This window comes from Cheilinus undulatus, linkage group 11, assembly GCF_018320785.1.
Source record: "Cheilinus undulatus linkage group 11, ASM1832078v1, whole genome shotgun sequence".
Classification (NCBI taxonomy): domain Eukaryota; kingdom Metazoa; phylum Chordata; class Actinopteri; order Labriformes; family Labridae; genus Cheilinus; species Cheilinus undulatus.
The window spans coordinates 46,395,538-46,415,904 of record NC_054875.1 but is presented as its reverse complement, the minus strand read 5'-3'; the positions used below and the strand labels follow the sequence as shown (position 1 = coordinate 46,415,904).

Genomic DNA, 20,367 nt, shown 5'->3' with positions numbered 1-20,367 from the left:
TTCTCTCTGTTGCAGAATTTCTGGAATGTATTTTGCCATGAACGCTATCAGCGGTCCATCACTTATCTCTCCTGTTCTTCACTTATCAACATTTCTGTGAATGGAAGAGGAAAGTCAGGCACGCACTCATACATGCGGACTAATGTAAAGAAAAGGAGGGAAAGAAGCCGGTCAGAGAGAGGAGGTGGACAAAGAGACGTTTGCTCTTGTTAATGTGACGGTAAATATTGGTTTGGAGCAGCTCAGCTCCAGCACAGTGTTTGAGTTTCTCCTGCTGAATGAAACTGAAGAGGAGGAGAGGAAAGAGAGGAGACGTAGAGGAAGGAAAGGTCACAGAGTTTATCTGAACAACAGTGGAAATGTACTCATGCCACTTCCATAACTAGCTGGGTTCATATCACACTTCTGTCTTTGCTCCTAAAGTGTTTTTGTATTTCTGATGAAATTTGAAGAAAAGATGTGAAGATAGTGCTGAAGATAACCTGGTGCACGCTAGAGAAGGAGTTTTAATCATGGAGATTAATGACATTTAGAGATATTTCCTCTGAAATCTTCAGCATGTTCGCAGGAAAATGTCACACTCCAGCCATGACCTGCTTCTTCTTTGATCGCCTGGTGATATCTTTCTGATTGAGCTGATAGAGAAACTTGTGTTTGAAATGTGCTGATTGCTGTTGTGTGGCTGCAGGAATGTCTGCTCTCGTACAAACAGAGGAGTGGAGGGATGAGTTGATCAAGAGAGGGAGGAGAACAAACAGCAGGAGTGTTTTCCCATCGTTAAGTCATAAAACGGTGAATGGGAGTGGAGAGGAGGTGTGTGTGCTGGGGGGTTCAGCCTGTTTCACACACGGTCAGCAGAGGTTAAGGTGAGTTTGTGTAGACAAAATAGAGCTGTTAATAGCTCAGAGTAGTATGGAAATGGAAAAGTATTCATAGATTCTGATGCTGTTGTGCACTTTAGACAATATGCAGGAATTAGCCAGTAATTTTTGAAAATATGAAGAATAATTTACAGTGCTGTGAAAAAGTATTGTCTCCTAATATTAGACAAAGATAACCCGAGTAAATGCACAATGCAGTTTTGAATTATTATTTCATTTATTAAGGGGAAAAAAGGCCCCTAAACCTAATACCTGGATGTTCTACAGTTGGCAGCAAAAAATTCCACCAGTTCCTTTGAGGATCCTTGGATGTTGTTCTGGGAACTTTTGGGACCTCCTGGATTTTTTAATTCTGTTTTCTATGTTTTTATCAATTTAACAATTTAATAAAATTAAATAACATGAATAAATACATGACTTAAAGATGGTCAAGTGTTAATTTAAACATGCAGTGGTTGATCCTAGCTGCACCATGTTAATTATATGAAATTAAATTAAATCAAATTAAATTTAATTAAATCAAATTAAATTAAAAAAATAAATTAAAGTAAATTAAATTAAGTTAAATCAAAAGAAATTAAATGAAATTAAATAAAATTAAATTAGATTAAATGAAATTCAACTAAATTAGATTAGAATAGATTGAATTAGATTAAATAAGCAGTTTCATTGGAAGTTTTGGGGGAAATGTGCTTTGAATATTTTGAAATTCATGAAAATTTGGGAAATTTGTTTGAATTGTTGGGGATTTTTTTTTTTTCAGTCATTTTCATACAAATGTTCAGAAATTTGTGAAAATATCTTTGGGGATTTGCTTATAAATTGTCAATTTTTCAATGGAAATTTTTGGGGATGTGTTTGTATATTTTAAGACTTTTATTTGAATTTTTGGGTGAAACTTGCTTCAGATTATTTTGGCATTTTCGTTGGAATTTAAGAAATGTGATTTTAATTTGGGGGGTTTGACGTTTTTTTGTGTCGTCGTGGAAATTGGGGAAATGGGTTTGGATGGTTTAGGGAATATTCTTAGAAATGTTGAAGGATTTTTGTGGAAATTTTTGGGATATGTTCAGGATATGTCCATGCGCTCTTGGAGTCATTTTGGTAGGCCGGCCACTCCTGGGAAGGTTCACCACTGTTCCAAGTTTTCTCCATTTGTGGGTAATGGCTCTCACCTTGGTTGGCTGAAGTCCCAAGGCCTCAGAAATGTCTTTTTGCAACCCTTTCCACACTGAAAGATGTCAGTGACTTTTTTTCTCACCTGTTCTTGAATTTCTTTCGATGCCATGATGTGTTGAGATCTTTTAGTCTACTTCACTTTGAATTACTTTTTCACACAGGGCCGGCAGGTTTGGGTGACTTTTTTCCCCTTAATAAATGAAATAATAATGTAAAACTGCATTTTGTATTCACTCTGATTATCTTTGTCTATTATTAATTGTAGTTTGCTGATCTAAAACATTTAAGTGTTACAAACACGCCAAAAAATACAAAATCAGGAAAGGGGCAAATGCTGGCCAGCCTCAAGCGTCTGAACTTTGTGTGTTTTGCGTGCGCTTCAGTGAGCGGTTGGTGTGTTAATGAAGCTTAGTCAGAGTTCAGCAACAGTGAGTGACCGTGACGTGCTCCACAGACCAAAGTCCACATTTAAACCTCATCACGCTGAGCTGAACACTCCAAACAGATCTGCGAAAAACATCACAGCAGACAGACACGAGGACAGACGGATGAAGGGGAGGTGTTTACTAAAGACTGGGAGCTTCATTCACTGTGATGAGTTCCTTTAAAACCAACAGCTGGAGTTCCTCAGGTCTCTCTGTCACCAGTAACAGTCCGCCCATCACTCCAACAAACTGGGAATATTTGGCACAGAGTACAACAGTTACGACTGTCAGCCTGCCTGATGGGCACCGTATGAATGTAGAAATGTCTCATATCTTTGTAGACGATTGACTACAAACATCAGAGAGTGAATGCTTGGTATTTCTGGTAAAACTTCAATTCTATTCTACTTAATACAAAATAAGAGTAATGCATGATCAATGAGAAAAAATGCTTTTCCTGACAGAAGAAGTGTGGGGATGCTGAGATGCAGTGAAAAACACTGCTGAAAATACCTGGAAAAGCCTAAATAATAGCCAAAAATGTCATGAAGGTCATTTACTTTAGTAGTTACATGATGAAAATGTGGAAAAAGTGCTTTAAATAGATGAAAATAGAAGATTAATCATCAGAGAAAGCAAGTTTTGTATCAGTTTGATTAGGTTTGATTAGGAGTTTGAAAATATCTGCCAAAGATATCAATAATGTGAATCATTCCGAAGTAACTGAAGAGTTTGTCTGTATTTTAAAGCAAAAATGAAGTCTGTATGTGAAAGTGAGCCGAAGTTAGAAGCCTAAGAATCAGTAGAAGTTTAAGAGGATTTGAAGAGTTTTCCCATTTGAAATAATGTTAAGAAGTTTTTAGAAAAAGCTGACTATTTTAACAGTTATAACTAGCAGAATAAAGTATTGAAGATAGCTGGAAAGAGCAGAAAAAGGTGAATAGTTTATTAGTGGAATGGTTGAAATAGCATAAAAGTAACTAAAGTTATAAGCAGTTGAAGAAATTCAAAATTAGGAAAATTTTCCCATCTGTTTAACATTGTTTAAATAAAGTTTAATTATTCAAAAAGTATAAAAGATAAAAATCTGAAAAGTTACAACAATAAAACCTGAATGAAGCTGAAATTAATAAAGTTTGAACAATGTCAGTATGATAAAATATGAAGGAGTGGGTAGGCATGGAGGAAGTTGCTGACTCAGCATCCACACTAATGATGATAACCAAGGCTCCATACATGTAAGTGTATATATATGGTGCACATTTGCTCAATGCCATGTCTTTCTAGAGCCTGTTAAAGGGAATCTTGTGGAGAATCCTGAGGCTTCTCTTCACTGCCTAGTGTGTCCTGACTTGAACATACCTAGGCCGTGTCTCCAGGGCTCTACTGTGCCGTAACCCTGCAGCCCTGACCTCACTTTTGACCTCGAACAAGGCAATGACTCCACCTGCCCCAGACCCTGAGCTTGACCTCTGTGTAGATGAGAAGAGGTGGTTTAAGGCAGGCACAGTTTGTCCGTCAGCTTAAACCTGTTAATTAGACTCTGTCACAACTATTAGAACAAAGATGGGAAAATGTTTTCTAGTAATCATGTCAGAACCAAACTGTTGGACAAAAGTGTCCAATGTTACACGTGAAACTAGACGGATGACATCCTTAAGTCTGTGGTGTGTGAAGCTGAACATGATCCACCAGCTTCTCCTCCTTCGTCTCTGTCCTCATTAAAACAACCTGCCCTCCTCCTCCTCCTCCTCGTCTCCCTTATCTCTCCTCCTCCTGGTCTGTGCTAATCACTGGATTTACCCCGGCTGTCTGTTACAATGAGAGAAGAAGGGAGCACATAAAGGAGGAGGAGGAGGAGGAAGGTGAAGAGAAGTCGAGGTCACAGCAGAGCTGCTCCCGTCCTCCCTATCTGAGCGGTTTTATCAAACTCTCCCTCCTCTCCGCTCTGAGTTTGGAAACAGTTGAAACACTCTGAGCTTCTTTTTCCCAGGTGACATTTTCAGCAGACGTTCAGGCTGTAAAATGTCAGAGGAGGGAGTGAGGAAACATCTGAACTTTGTCAGAGTTATCTTATCATTCACAGATTTAAAAAGCCTGGGAACAAGTTTGGCTCTTTCTATTTTAATGTCAGGTTTTATGAGTTTCTGCCTTCACTTTTCAATCATTGATTTTTCCCCTCTTACATAGATACATGAGTTATAAAGCTGACTTTAATCTACTTTTTTGATATGATATGGTGCTGTATGATATGTGATAATGGTGCAATAGGAAATCATGTAAATAGCCTTCTTAAAAGAATTAAAATGGCTAAATCTGGAGGAAAAGGTGGTGAAATTACATTTTTAAGGTAGCAGAAATGGGTTAAAGTGGCAAAAACAGGCATAAAAAAGTGGTAAGAGGGGATTAAAAAGTGTCCGAAATGGGATTTTATTGGCAGAAATGGGTGGAAAATTAGGTGAAATGGAATGATAAAGTGTTAGAAACTGACAAAAATGGGCATAAGAAATATTGAAATGTGGTTAAAATGGGTGAAAAAAGTGGTTAATAGTTGCAATAATGGGTCAACAGAGGCAACAATTGGGCAGAGTGGCAAAAATTGGTTTAGAAATGACAAAAACAGGCAGAAAAAAGTAGTGGAAATGGACAAAAATGCGTTTTAAGTGGCAAAATGTGTTAAAATTGGCAAAAATTGGTGGTAAAAAATGATATAAATGGGTAAAGATTTGGCAAAATTGGTGTAAATTGGATAGAGTTGGTAAAAAGAGGCAAAATAGTAATAGTTTGACACTTTTCATCTCCAAAATAAGGAAACTGTTATTCAGGACACTGGCAGCAATGAATGAACGACACTAAGCAGGCAGCGGGCTTAGAGCAGAGAGCTTCGTTTGAAAGTTTTGAGCAGGAGATTGTGAGTTACCTGCTGGTGTAGATGTGGAAAATGTGAACCCATGCTCCGGATCTCGAATTATTCCCATTCAAGTTAGGATGTAAAAGTTTGAATCATCAAACTGTTCAGTAAAAAGGGAAAGCCTGGCTCTACTTTCACCCATTTGAAAGCCGCGAGAGAGGGATTATTAGAGGAGAGAAACAGGGACAGGTGAAAAGGTGAGATGTGAACTTTGCCTGATTCTGATACAAGTCCTAAAAAGCCTTTTTTTGACTCTAATCTGCTTTTATTGTCCTTGAATGTTTAAACTTAAAGGAATTTGGCAAGACCAGACAAACTGTCGTCACTCCTCAAAAGCGTCGTCACTGTCAAGGTCTTAAACACACAAAGATAAAAGATAAAGAACACACTCGAAATGGCGGAGTTTCCACACCCTGAGGCCATGATTGACAGTCAGGCTGAGTTTGAGAACAAGTCATTGACTAGTGGAAGAATCTATATTCCTCCAGGCTTCTTCTTTTTGTCATATCTACAGCCCTCCATTTTGTTGTAGCAGTACTAGGAATGACTGTTTTTGAAGGAAGCATCTGCAGCTGCATATGCGTGCTGTTAACAGAGCTAACATGTGGCTACAACATCAGGACAGAGGGCTGCTGGTAGCAGGAAAAAAATACTCAAGATCAGCCTCACGTAACTGAACGTCTGCCTCAGGAGTCATGAAGGTGTATCTGTGACAGCAGCACTGTTATCCTGAATGTACATACAGAGACTCTGCACGTACAGGGTTCATTCTCTGACAGTGGCTGCTGATATCAGACTGATTTTTATTGTAGAAAATTGCAGAAAACTCCTGCTTTTGTGGATATTATACATGCATACATATCTACCATAGTTGCCAAATGATATATTGTTTTGATTCATTGTTTTTGCACATAAGTAATTACCCTCATACCCTGCAGGAGGAAGCTTCTGCATTTTGTGTAGATCTGCACTTATGTGAAGTTATACTGCAAGAAAAGAAAAGCTGAACAGTAAGGGTCATTAAAAGACAAGTAAATTTAAACAGCAAGAACTAATGGATGAACAACTTCTAAAATCCACATCTTTTAAATATGAGATACCAAAAGTCAGTTCAACTAGATTTTAATAAGGGTTTAAAAACCAGTATCTTAAACCATACGCACTTCTCTCTGCCCACTCAGACCTCTTGTCTTCTCTGTCTCCTCAGATAAGAATTCCCTGAGAAGAAGTCTCAGTCAGTCTTTCCATGACGAGGTTTTATCTCTTCTCCTCCTTATATCTTCTACATGTCTGCTCTTATTTCCTCTCTATCTCCTCTGCTCCTCTTGGCATCCTCCTCTCTATCTCCTCTTCTCCTCACTATCACCTTCTTTTGTCTCTCTCCTCTCTGCTCTTCTCTCTGCAATGCCTAAGAGAGTCTAGAGCAGCTTTACGCAACCCTGCTCAACCAAAGAGCCAAAATGTTGAAAAATACCTTTTTGCAAGAGCAACAATTTAGGTGGTGAAAAGTGGAAAAATGGGTTAAAGTGGCAATAAAAAACAGTTTAATGGGGCTAAATGGTCAAAAAGAGGCAAAAATCGGCTTTAAATGTCAAATACTGGGTGGAAAATTACAAAAATGGGAGAAAAAAGTGGCAAAATTTGGTTGAGAAGTGACAAGAAATGTGTTACAGGTGGCAAAATTGGTCAAAAAGTGGTAAAAACAAGAAAAGGAGTGAAAATTGACTAAAATGGGCCAAAGGCAGCAAAAAAGGTGGCATTTAATGGCAAAAGGCAGTTCAAATGGTTGAAAAGTGGCAAAAATTGGGAAAAAAAATTGTAAATAGTAAAAAGCAGGATAAAAGAGTCCAATACTGGGCAAAAAAGTGGCAAAAAGATGCAACAAAAATGGGCTTAAAGCAGTATAAATGGATTAAAAATGGCAAAAAAATGCAAATAAGGGCAATGGAAATATACAGACAAAGTTAATAGCGGACAGTTAAAGCCAACTGTTTAAGTGTGGGAAACAAACTGATTAGTGGATCATTTCTGAGGTCAAAGTGTCCCTTTATTTAAGGTTTTCTGTGGAAATAATATTTTAGATTAAGACAGAAAAGAGCCACAAATCATCACAAAAGAGCCACACGTTGAGTATCACTGGTCCAGAGTAACACTGTTACAGATACTCCTTTGTCAAAGACACGTGAAGGAAGCAGAAAATGTCTCTTAAAGGTATACTTCAACATTTTGGCAAATTCACCCATTGCCATAATTCCTATAGTCTTAGTAATAGGTTCGTTAACTTCAGTTGTTGGTGCAAGCTATTTTTAGATCGCCGCTGTCGAGTTCAGACCTGCTGTGCCAACTCAATTTAAGCAGACGGTATTCCGGCTTTCCCTCTTCAAACTCATCAAATACACAATCCAACCACTCCAAAACACTCTTGTGGACAAGTTGTGACCTGTACATTCACCACACTATGAAATAAATAATAAACATTACGAGATGGAGATGTTTTTAAGCTAAATGCAAAGCCGGAACTACACTCCAGACATGGCTGCTGCACTGTGTCACTCCGCCCAGTGGTTTACTCAAGTTTACTCTGAGTATTTGCTTCATACGTCATAATGTTACATTATTTCATAGCGTGGTGAATGTGTAGGTCACAATTTGTCCACGAGAGTGTTTTGGAGTTGTTGGATTGTGTATTTGATGAGTTTGATGAGAGAAAGCCGGAATACCGTCTGCTTAAATTGAGTTGGCACAGCAGGTCCGAACTCGGCAGCGCCGATCTAAAAACAGCTTGCATGGACAACTGAAGGTAACAAACCTATTACTAAGACTATAGGAATTATGGCAATGGGCGAATTTGCCAAAATGTTGAAGTATCCCTTTAAGTTGAAGTAGTATTCAACATTCTCCTATTTAACTTTTGACTGAATCACTTTCCTTTTTTATCTCTTTCAACCATTTCATTTTGTTGTTTAATCTCGCTCAGCTTTCCAAGAAAAAGGTTTATCTTTCGGGGCCACACCGCTCGATTTTTCCAGGATTAAGTCAGTATTTCCGACTTTGTGACATCCCAGGAACGCAGCTCATCTCCGAGTCTTAACCCAGCGTTTTTCATTTCCAGTCCTGACATGTCGGAGCGAGCGTATATGTGCAGAACCTTCGACAGTGTGCGGAGCAGCATGAAGATGGAGCGATAAAGACAGACAGTCTGTAGTCTTTACATTTCTGGAGTGTTTTTAGAAACTCTGAGCTCACTGCTGAAGCGTGTCGGGGCCGGCTCTGTAGATGTTAAAGGTGTGAAGCTGCAGGTTGTCTGTACGTATGAAGCCTCTGGGCAGTGGAAAGGCAGCTGTGTGGGGTGAATATGGACCTGCTTATTGGGAACGTGCGGCCTGTTATTAGGTTTCCTTTAAGAGTGTTGGTTGGGATTTCTCTGTCTCTTATTTACAGACCTGTGGATAATGTCAAAGTCCATGTCAGACCTTTTAGACTTAACTCCAGTGCTTAAAAGCTGAAAAAACATGTTTCAACGTTACACTGAGAGCTTTAAAGAGTCTTACAGGTCAGTTAGCCTCAGGCTAAATTCACCATTTACAGCTTCAGTGTGAGATTTCTCCATCCATGCTTGGGGGATAATGTAATCCACTGCTGGAATGGGCTTAATTCTGGTGTTATCAGCCCTATTTTCATTCAGGACTATACTAGTAGATCTTTGTGGATGATAAATGAAATCAAGGAAGACATAAGATGATTCCTGCTGCAAAATTTCTGCTTTTATGGCACATCAAAGACTTTCAGACTGATATTTGAAACTGAAATGCATTTTTAATGAAGTGCAAAATGTACTAAATGTGGCAACAGCAAAATTGCATGATCCAAAAATAATCAATTTATCACCACTCCTTTCTGCATAATATGGCACAGAGCACAGGAAGCAGGAAGTGATGTCACACACTTACTGTGTCAGTGGCACCCATGATTATGTGTTGATTGGCTAGTTCTCATGTGACATGTAGCCAGTCAGATTCTATTTATAGGTTCTTTGCAGCAGTGGAGAACTCCAGGTGGGGGGCAGGTGGTGATTTCTGCATGGAGAAACTCGACCAAAAAGGCCATGTTTTGAGCTGTTTACGACTATGCAAAGTGTTCAAAGTGCAAAAATAAAAACATTCTTAATTCTTTAGCTACTTCTTGTGTCCTGAAAGTAGTAAATTTTCAGGCAAAAAAAAAAAAATTCACAGTAAAACGTCAACAGACAGGAGTTTAAAAGCCTCTGTCTAAAGCCTGGATGACCGGCATCACATACCACTCCTGTATCTGTTTCAACAAAATGATCGGGTTTGGTCCAGTCCAGTTTTACCATGGTTTAGCACATTCAACTCCGATCTTGCCCATATTTCCTCAGCTGATGACCGTCCAGTCTGGATTGTTGGGACAGGAAATCAGTCTCCTTTTAAAGGCATTATCACACTTCTAGTTCAGTTGATCTGGTCATACATTCTTGCTATCCATCCATTTTCTTCCGCTTATCCAGGTCCGGGTCTCGGTGGTAGCAGGTTGAGCGAGTCCACCCAGACATCCTTCTCCCCAGCGACACTTTCCAACTCCTCCTGGGGGATCCCGAGGTGTTCCCAGACCAGACAGGATATAAAATATGCAGCAGGTTTTCTTTTCTTGTTGAAGATCACTGAAATATAATTGGTTGATTGCCTTAAGAGCCACAAAGGGTGTCAGAAAATTCTATCCCTTTTAACACATTCATCATTTTGTGCCCTCCGTCTGACAGCAGGCTTAACCTTTCCTGTGAGTGGACGTTTGGAACAGCCATAAACACGTCTGCCTTCACACTTCCCTGGCGAATAAATCAGTGCAGCTGAGAAGAAGTCTGCTTTGATAGACAGTCTCACTTTCAGCCCTTATAATTCAAACAGACACATTTAAAGAGGCGTCTGGTTTTACACCAGGGAATCTGAAGCAGTGTGAAAATGTTCTCACTGAAACATAAGAGCAGCGCTGAGAGTCTTTACTCCGGATTCCTGTTCTGGAATTCTGTCGTGGAATTCTGTTGGAAGAGTAGACGGACATTCCCGAACCCCCGCAGAGAGACAGAGATGTACGGAGAGTGGAGACGACCTCAACGTAGCAGCAGATGTTCATTTCCTCCCCCTGGAGTACTCCTTACATTTCCCCTTTAAAAGGGTATCTACAGGAGGGTTTGTGTTCTCAGATTGGAGATGGCAGAGCAAGAGAGGCTTAAAATGTCAGGGAAGCAGAAAATATTTGATGTAAAGATGGCATAGATCTTTGGTAGTTGCTCAAAATCTTTGGCGATACTTCTGCTGTGCTTGTTTTTAAATGCATGTACTGACATTTTCTTTCCCATGAGAACAGATCAGAGTTTGTCCAGCAGGTGACCTCTTCTGCTAAGTAAAGACTCCTTTGATTGGGCTGCCCTCGTCTTTAGATGCTTAATGCAATCAGGCCAATATGCATGGGAAGTGGTGGTTTTTATAAATGCATAATGGCTCAGCGTCTCTGCGCACTGGTGCATGTTTGCAGTGATTGGCCCACAACATAATAAGGGCGGCATTAAAACCATGCTTTTTGACTTGCTTATAAAGTTTTAGTGTGCACGCTTGATTGTGGAGCTTTAACTGAACACATGAAGATTTTTGAAGCCTTGGTCTTTGCAACATATCTGCTTGTAGTTAAGGTCAGTCTTTAAACAAATCATGGTGAGGTTGTTGTAATTATGATCCTAAGAGAAAAAGAAAAAAGAGAGGGAAAAATTAGAGAGCTGGTATGAATGAGTATGTTGAGGGAGGATTAGAGGAGGAAAGAAAGACGCTTGGAATTCAAGGAATGACCTCTCGCTCTCTGGAAGCCGTCCAAGCCTGACACACAGATCAGTTGCAGAGTCCCCAGAGAGATGTTGTACTTAAAGGAATCATCTTTTTGACTTGTTTCTATCAGTGGTGTGGCCATGTTTGTGTGATTAGAGCAGCTGTTCCTCAGCCTGGCACCACTGTACGAGTCTGCAGAGACAAAGTGAGACAGAGTAGACCGTTTCCTTTCACTCCTCCTCTTATCTGAGTCAGAAAGATTAAAACTGTCAGGGATTTACACAAGAATAGTGTCTTTAACTTGTGACATTTTGCATCTTTTTCATGTTAATTTAGTCTCTAGTTAGTCAAGCAGCATGCTTTGACTTTCCAAGGAGTGCACAGGCAGAAACCTCCATATGGATGGATGTAAAATAAAACAATCAAAGTAAAATAATGTAAGCATCAAAAATAAAACCAGAATGATTGGAAAAGGTGTTAAAAATCCCTTGGTCTGTTAGCAGCAGTTGGGAATACTTTAAAAAATGAAATTTTCATAGAGGGGCTAATAATTTGGTCCTCATCTTTTTAATTTCAAATGGGCCACATGTAATAGACCAGCTGGCAAGTGTAAGTAAACCATGGTGTATGAAACAGCCAGTTCTCTCTGTTATGAAGAGCTTTACTCCATGAAGAAGACATAAATGCTCATATGAGTATCATTAAGTTCTGTACATGGAGGTTAGAGGGGTAAAAGTGGACTAATATGTGCTCATATTGTCATTGGTGATTCTATAACTAGATTGGCAGTAGTTCAGTAGTAGTTGTGGTTTTCGGATGAAAACATTCATCATCTACCTCTACTATCATCTGTCGCTCTGATTCTGCCGTCTCAACACTCACAGCTCTACTGAACATTTCTCTTTCTTCTTCTGACCTCAGCCCGTCTGTCCATCATAGTTTATTCCCATAAATCCTCTGTAAGTCCGTTTGTCACATTTATGACAATAATCAGACTAAAATCACTTTCTCATTTCATTCAGATAATAGAAATCAGCCCTCAGAGATTGGTGCATTTAAACCTGGATCAGTTGATTGGATTTTGATGCTGATCCAGGTTTTGGTTCCAACCATTACATCTTTTTTTCTCTTTGCTTTGATGTGGAGAGACGATCAAGTAACGATTGAAACTCTCAGAGGAGCTTTTGGAAGCTGGGGGGTTAATTTATCTTGATATTTGTTCACTTTGAAGATTAACATGAAGGATGTCCTATTGTTCTGAGGACGATGCAAAATGTGCTTCAGATGAACGGAAATCCAAAAAGTTGGGGCGCTGTGTAAATCAAAGCACAAGTCTATGGTTGTCAAATCTCATAAAGCCATATTGATTCCCGATATAACATAAACAACATATCAGAGGTTGAGACTGAGACATTTTACCATTGTGAAAAATATTAACTGATTAGTTGCAAAAAGCTCTTCCAGCTATTTTTCATTGGTACCTCTTACTTTTCCAGCCTTTTGTGGGACTGTTCCAACTTTTCTGAGATATGTTGCTGCCATCAAATTACAAATGAGCTGATATTTTTGATGGAATGGAAAACCGTCTCAGTTTCAACATCTGATATGTTGTTTATGTTCTGTTGATGCAATTTTATGATATTTCTAAGATGAAATATTCTCTCGTCTGCCCCGTCTCCCTCTCTTCCTCCCTCCATCCTTCCCTCTGTCCTTTGTTGTGTGTCTCCATCTTATCACCATGGTTACCTGAGGCACCGAGAATGTGGTGCCACCAAGGAATGTGTACAATTATTAAACCAGCCAGGGGCCAGACTCACAGAGACACCTACATTCCTCAGGCATACACACATCAGCACACACTGGCTCACACACTCACACCGTTTTTATCTATTCAGGTAAATATTTAAAACTTTTATATACGTCTCAGCCTGTTCAGAACTTCAGTTTGAATTTTGACCCCATTGTTATGAAAAATTCTGCAAATTTGTTCTGTATCTTCCATCCTCCTTACATGTCCCCTCAGTGTGACCCGTATTTAGCTGCATGTTGTCATGGTAACAGCCGTCTGATTGATGGGAGGACAGGTCGTTCAGGGAGGCCGACCTGGGAGGGCGCCGCTAATCCATAAATCCTGCTGAGGTGTGTGAGAGAGAGAAAGAGGGTCAGCTGAAGCTTTTGTTGGATGTGTAGAAGAGCGTGTGAGTTATCGTTTTTTTAAAGGTCAGGAAACAGACGAATCCCAGCGAGAGCTGGCGACACAGTGCTTTTATTTTGAAATTTTATTCTGATTTTCAGGGCCAGTTTTCATCAGTTTACCTCTGCTAGAGTTGATCACATCATTCATGATTATTTAAGTCCCGTAATTAGTGTGTTAAATTTCTTTTTATCCCCATTATTCGGGTACTTTATTGACACAGTCTCTGCAGGGATTGAAGTGACATTATTTACCAGTAATTTGCTGATTTTTCCTGTTTTGGAAGGTTTTTTTATTCAACTCTATTTGACCTTTTTTAGAAGTAGATACACAAACAGGGGCTTGCTTAAGCTATGCTAAGCTAAAGCTAAAGCTTACATAGCTATGCTAGCTACAGCTAAAGCTAATGTAGCTACATTAGTTTTAACTGTAGCAATGTGAGCTCTAGGGACCGTAACTAGTGCTAATGTAACTTTGTTAGCTATGTAAGTAATGTAGCTACACAAGCTACATAGTTAACACTATATTACATATGCCAGTGTAGCTACGTTAACTTTAACTTTAGCTATGTGAGCTCTAGGGAACGTAACTAATGCTAAGTAACTTTGTTAGCTATGTAGACAATGAAGCTACACAAGCTACATGGTAAATACTACTATTTAGGCCAATGTCGCTACATTCATTTTCACTTTAGCAGTGTGAGCTCTCGGGGCGCAACTTATTCTAATTTAACTCTGTAAGTTACGTAGGTAATGTAGCTAACATAGCTAGTGTAGCTTTGTTAGCTTTAACAAATGTAGCATAAGCCATCATAGCTTACAGCTTAAGCAGCTGAATGCAGCCTATTATCACAGGCACCAGAGCTGGAAATGTGTTATAGTATTTGGGAGTATGACTCTGAATTTGGGGGGAATTTTAATTCAAAAATATTGAGGTATTTCCTCAATTTTTTCCTCATAAATTGAGAAATTTAAGAAATTTATTAGTCAATTTTTGAAAATTTGACAGGAAATTTTGGGGGTGAGGGGGGCTTGGAAATCTTTTATAAAATTTAAAGGAAATTTTAGAGAATTTGTTTGGATGTGAAATGAAAAATTTCAAGGAATCTAAATGCAAATTTTGTCCATACTTGGCCTTAAAGTCCTTGTAGTCCATCTGCAGATGTTTGAGGACATCCTTTCTGGTAAAACTACTTCTTATTACAACACAAGTCTGAGCTTTTAAAGTCATCAAGTCCTTCTGATCCCACATAGGTGGTGAAAACTGAAAATGCATGTGAAACAAAACACTTATACAGACTTTGTGACTGCAAATTCTTCACAAATAATGCAAATGTCTCCAAAAGCATTGGTAAACTTTTATAATCAGGTATATTTGTCTCAGTCAAATGAGTTTAACTCTGATGCAAAGTGGATTTTATCGTTTTTAAGTTTTTTCTCTGTAGATGTTTTACTTTGTAAAAATCCTCTCAGATTTCTCTCTTTATGTCGCTGTGCTGGAAATGAAAGAGTATGACACTCTCCATCCACCCCTGAATCAGCTCAACAGATCTCTCTGCAGGTCCAGTCTTGTGTTTCTTGTTAAAAACGTCTTCTTTACTTTAAAGGATCTCCTCTGAACTTGGAGTTACTCCCTGAGCAGGTCAGACTTTAACCCTGGAATCAGAGGAATGCTTCTGGGTTTTTCTTTCAATATCTTTGGCCCCTGAGGGACAAGTGGAGGTCTCGACTTCTCTGTCTCCTGTCCTTTAGATCTGTCAAGCACACAATCATTCACACACTGATCTGCTTATAACAACAGTGAGTTTGACTTGTGTTTGAAGTCAGGACTGCTCTCTTTACCTTCACGTTATCCTCACATAGTTATTCATACCTCTCCTAAACACCTGTTTTATGATGCCACTCCCACACTAATATTAATTTGAATAAGAGAAAAAGAATAAAGCACGGTTGTCATTAAAGCTCTGGCGTGGTTTCTAGTCGCTTGTTTTTTGGAGTAACAGCATGGATGGTTGGACAGATGAAGATAGATAGATGAACTTGAGTTTTCTCTGTCAGCAGACAGAAGATGACACGTCCCTGTCCTCTCCCTCCATCCCTCATCCCCATCCTTCATCCCTCTCTCATTCATCCTCCTCAAACATACCAAAAGCATTCCACAGTGCCGGAGCAGCGCTGGTTCTGACGCCTCTTTGTGTGTCATTTGTTTGTTGTCATCACCTGTCAGAGTCACTGTCAGGAGGAGGAAGTGTGGAGATCACAGGACCGAGCTGCTGATGGATGATCAGACGTTCTGTTTGTGGTTGAGACCCCCTGAATGCTGGAACTTGTTGAAACACGGACAAGGGAGACAAATCAGTTTGTTTTACCAGCTGAGTTTAAGCTCAGAGAAGACTTCAGTGTCAGGTGGTTCATCTTAATCCTAGCGGTCAGTCAGAAATACAAGAACAGGTTGATATTACTGGGTGATCTGCACCACCCCCAAGCACTCTTAAGGCCAAAAGTTTAGTTGGTTTGACTAGTGTGAGTGCTGCTTCTTGGCTCTGGGATGGTCCACTTTGGCATGAGACGAGACACTGGTGTGCTGCGTGCACACAACAGTGTTGACTGTGAGAAGAAACGTCTCATTAAGTGCATGTGCCATATTGTGACTTAATGACTTATACATGCTCAGGCCCAGTTAGGCTTGTGCAGGCCAGTGGGAGACTGAGGGCTAGCATATTTCAACACGGGCATTAAACCCCAGTGTCAGTGTGTGTTCTAAATATATATGTGACTTTTATTAACCTGACCCATCAGACAGACTGCTTCATTTATCCATTGCATGAATTTATTTCACATTTATCTTGGAAACCTCCCATACAAAGCAAAGATTGGATGAACGTTCTGTCTGTCACTTCATTACGGGCCAATCAGAGTGAAAAGACATAATGAGGTTGTGCTAAAACTGCATCTGGGCTGCTAGCTTCACCTGCGACAGTCATTGCTATCGGCTTGCAATACAACTAACTAAATGCCACTAGACTAAATATTACACACTGTACCTTTAAGTAAAATATGTTGTTTGAGAAAGAAATGTAATTACAGACATATCAAGTGTACATTTAAAACATATTTAAGCACCACAGTCTTCACAAACCATCACGTTTCTATACCACAGCTACAAAAGTAGAAGTTTTCCTGTGGATGTCTGACAAGTTTTTGATCTTTAGTCAGCAAGAACTGCAGAGGAACTCCTGCACAGAGACAACTAGCACAAAACAACATCAACTTTTCTGTTTGTGCAGGAGTTTTCTTGCAATTTATCTTCATGCATCCATTTAGGAATTCACATAGCATCATTTTAACATCATATTGGCTTTGTTGACAAACATTGGCCATCAGTATGAAATGCATGCATCTGATGTCAGTAGCAGATGTTTAACTGTTGTTCCCAATCATTTCAATGCTGCCGTCAAGTTTCACTTGTCTGCTGATCAAATAAGAGAGAAAAAGTCACCTGTTGGACAAACTCTGACCTGTTTCATGGTTGAACATGAGAGAATTGTTTGCACCAAAAGAAGCAATGAAAAAACACATCAGCATTGGCTCATGGTTTGTAGCACAAGCATCTCTGCTTGCGAGACATTGCCATCAGCGTGGGCCCAGTGATTCCTGAATTTTCAGGAATTGCTGTAATGACTTTCCAGTGAAGCCTCTGCAACTGGTTAGATGGACGCCTTCCACCCAGCTTGTGTGCATGCTGCAGCCAGCTCACTGCATCTCTAGACTCAGTCCTCCTTTGTGCAGCCGTCTTAAAATCATTCAAATAAATAAGACTGAATCCTTTAAGATTAGCGGTTTCCAATAGGTGGTTGGTGTTATTTTTGCTTGTTTTTAATGCTGTCTTAGCCAGGAATCCTCTGTGAAATATATTTTAGTACCGTTGGTGTAATAAAGATCAGATTAAAACTGCTATAAATTCTGCTCTGTGCTTCATGTGGAGCTGTCAGCACTGTCTGATTGTCTCACACAGAGATGCTGTGAAGACTGGATGTAATTGTGATTGTTTTAATGTTATTATGTGCGTCATCGTGTGGGGAGAGATTTCTCTCCGACAGACCAAACAGTGGAGCTTTAGCTCCTCTGTGCCCATGAGAGCAGTTTGTCATCACGTCTGAGCAGCATCAGGAAATGAACAGAGGATGACATGAGGAAGAGACTGAGGCTGCAGACGGGCGAAGAGCTGAGCTCTAAGTAGAGCCACATCTGGCGCTCATTACTGACAGAAACCAAGTTTTTGGTAATAGCTCTTAACGGGACATGAACCTGACATAACAGATTAGACAGGCTGTATTTGGTTTTGACGGGACGTCCCTGAGGAGGACGGGGTGCCATTGGTCATCACTTTAGGTCACTGCAGCTGTAATTTGTTATTAAAAGCAGGAATGTTTCTTTCCTCTCAAAATCAATGCAAATATTGGTGCAAAAATGGTAAAATGTGTGATTTTTTTTTCCCTTTCTGTGTCTCTACAGCTCTTCCATGTGGCCTATGTTTTGATCAAGTTTGCAAACTCTCCTCGTCCTGATCTTTGGGTTCTGGAGAGATCCATCGACTTCGGGCAGACGTATCATCCCTGGCAGTTCTTTGCTTGTGAGTAGAAACCCACATAAATATAGAGCTTTATGATGCATTCATGTCACTCCAGATGTTATAGGGACCTCAGAGCGTCAGATTCCATCAGCATCACTTCATGCTTTCCTAACCTCCCCCAGGGTTGGGATTAGCTCTCCTCTAATCTCAGAGTGAAACAGCAGCCCCCCAGGGCAGGCGTCTGATTAGACGCTTGTTTTGTTGATCAGATCAGAGGTGTAAGGGGGTCATTACATCATCGAGCTGCCAGCTGATTGGCTGTGGCAGCTGTCAGTCCAGGTGGTCCGGGGGAATTCCAGCCATATCTGCCAACAGGTCTCAGCTTGATGTTCATCTGAGGAGCAGAGAGGGTTTGGATTGGGGATTGTTGCTCCCACATAATGAGCTGGGATTAATTATAAACATCATTAGAGGTGTCAGAGAGGAAAGAGAAGTGAAACCGCCACAGTTTAACTGACAGTAACAACCAGAAACTCCTACTAAGAAGTCTGGAATTTTCCTTTAAAGCAACTTCACACTCATGGTTTGTAGACGAATGTTCAGTGAACCAACTCCAGATCAAGGAGCCCAAAAGAACGAGTGTTTTTGAGATTCTGCTTTAAAGTAATAAACATCCACCATTATATATATTATCTTTACTGCTCATCTTGTTAGGGATGCTGATCCTGGGAAGAGGGGTACAGCCTTTACCAGTCAATCAAAAGGCTGAACCAAACAACCAGCCATGCTCACATTTACACCTACAGGCAAAAATATGGCTACCAATTAAGCTAACGAGGATGTCTGTGGGATGTCTCCAGTTTCAGGCTTGAATCATGAACTCTGACCTTAACTGAGTCAGTGAGGCCTGCAGCTCTGTAGATGTTGGTCTTGGTTCTTTTGGTGACCTCCTGGGTGAGTTGTTGATGCACTCTTGGAGTCATTTTGGTAGGCCAACCACTTCTGGGAAGGTTCACCACTGTTCACAGTTTTCTCCATTTGTGGACAGTGGCTCTCACAAGAGCTGAATGATTTGCAAAAATAATCTAATTGTAATTTTTTTCCCCCAAAATTGCAGTTGCGATTTAATATGCAATTATTATTAGGTTCCTCAACATATGCATTTTTCAACAAATTCAAGCAATAAATCATTCTATATTATAACCTACATTCAGTCAGTAACACTCACCATACATTTTACCATTTTATTGCAAAGTGGATCTACAGTTTTACTTGGTGGAGAAGGTTCTGCTCTAAAGAAGCTCTCTGGGTTAGTCAGCAGCAATGCTTTGAATTTCCAGGGACTGCATGGCTAGAAACCCCCATATGGATGGTTACATAAATGACAACGTGTACTGAAAAAAATGAAATTATTTCAGAAGCTATTAATCCATAGTAGCATGAATCTGAATATGAGGGTGCAACAATTTTTATGCTATAAAGGAGGAGGCTGGGGTGGAGGAGGTGAAGCTGTCTATAAGCTGAATACAGCTTGGGGTATGACTTCCCTGAACTAACGCTAAGCTTCATCAATATTAGATAGAATTAACTAGTTATTTTTTGCTTATATTGCAAATGTGATAGCAGTTGCTTTACTGAAGGGGATTATCATTTTATGCAACTCATTTTGACTAAAACAAAACATACATTTTTACACTAAAAAATCTGACACTTGAATGTTTCCATAATGTGCATAAAAATTCTGCTGCTGCAAAAATGAAACTGCTATTTTGACACATTTCAAGTTAAAGAAATATTGCAACTTCTGTGATTTTTAAATTGCTGATTACTGTTCATTCCAGCTCAAGAAGAATGTTTAAATCACAGACCTTCACCCTCCTGAGATCCTCCTCTAATTATCACTGAGACGTTTCATTAAGCTACCACATGGTAGTTTTCAACTGAGTTTAACATGAGGAGCTGCTCAAACACTTACATAAAGGTGTTGAAAGTGATGATATGTTTTTAATGACTGTGTTTTTGTGTTTGCGTAGCCTCAAAGACAGACTGCATCGAGCGTTTTGGACAGAGGAGCATCGAGAGGATCAACAATGACAATGACATCATCTGCACCACCGAATACTCCAAGATCGTGCCACTGGAGAACGGAGAGGTTTGTGTTTACCTCTTTTAGATTATTTGTGAAAACACAATCTTATTGGATAGTTAATATACAAATTAGCAGCTCAAACTGAGCATTTTACAGCATTTTTCTGTCTTGTATGACTAGATATATAATTAGTTTGAATTTCTTGATATTTAACCCCAGAGTTTGAGACAATGTGATGACATTTTTTACTCTTTTATGCTCTTTTTGAAATTAAAAAAATGG

At 39.7% G+C, this 20,367-nt stretch overlaps 2 protein-coding genes across 3 annotated transcripts in view; both read left to right on the top strand.

Annotated features, from left to right (window-relative positions):
• Positions 1–20,367, top strand: part of LOC121517796 (tubulin alpha chain-like) — a 1,079,624-nt gene that overhangs the window by 58,422 nt on the left and 1,000,835 nt on the right. The gene's annotated exons all lie outside the window — the stretch shown is intronic.
• Positions 1–20,367, top strand: part of lama5 (laminin, alpha 5) — a 135,307-nt gene that overhangs the window by 36,599 nt on the left and 78,341 nt on the right. For both annotated transcript variants that reach the window (XM_041799810.1, XM_041799809.1), the window contains exons 3-4: positions 17,939–18,056; positions 20,030–20,148. In XM_041799810.1, coding sequence (XP_041655744.1) covers positions 17,939–18,056; positions 20,030–20,148 — 237 coding nt within the window. The remainder of the gene's footprint in view (positions 1–17,938; positions 18,057–20,029; positions 20,149–20,367) is intronic.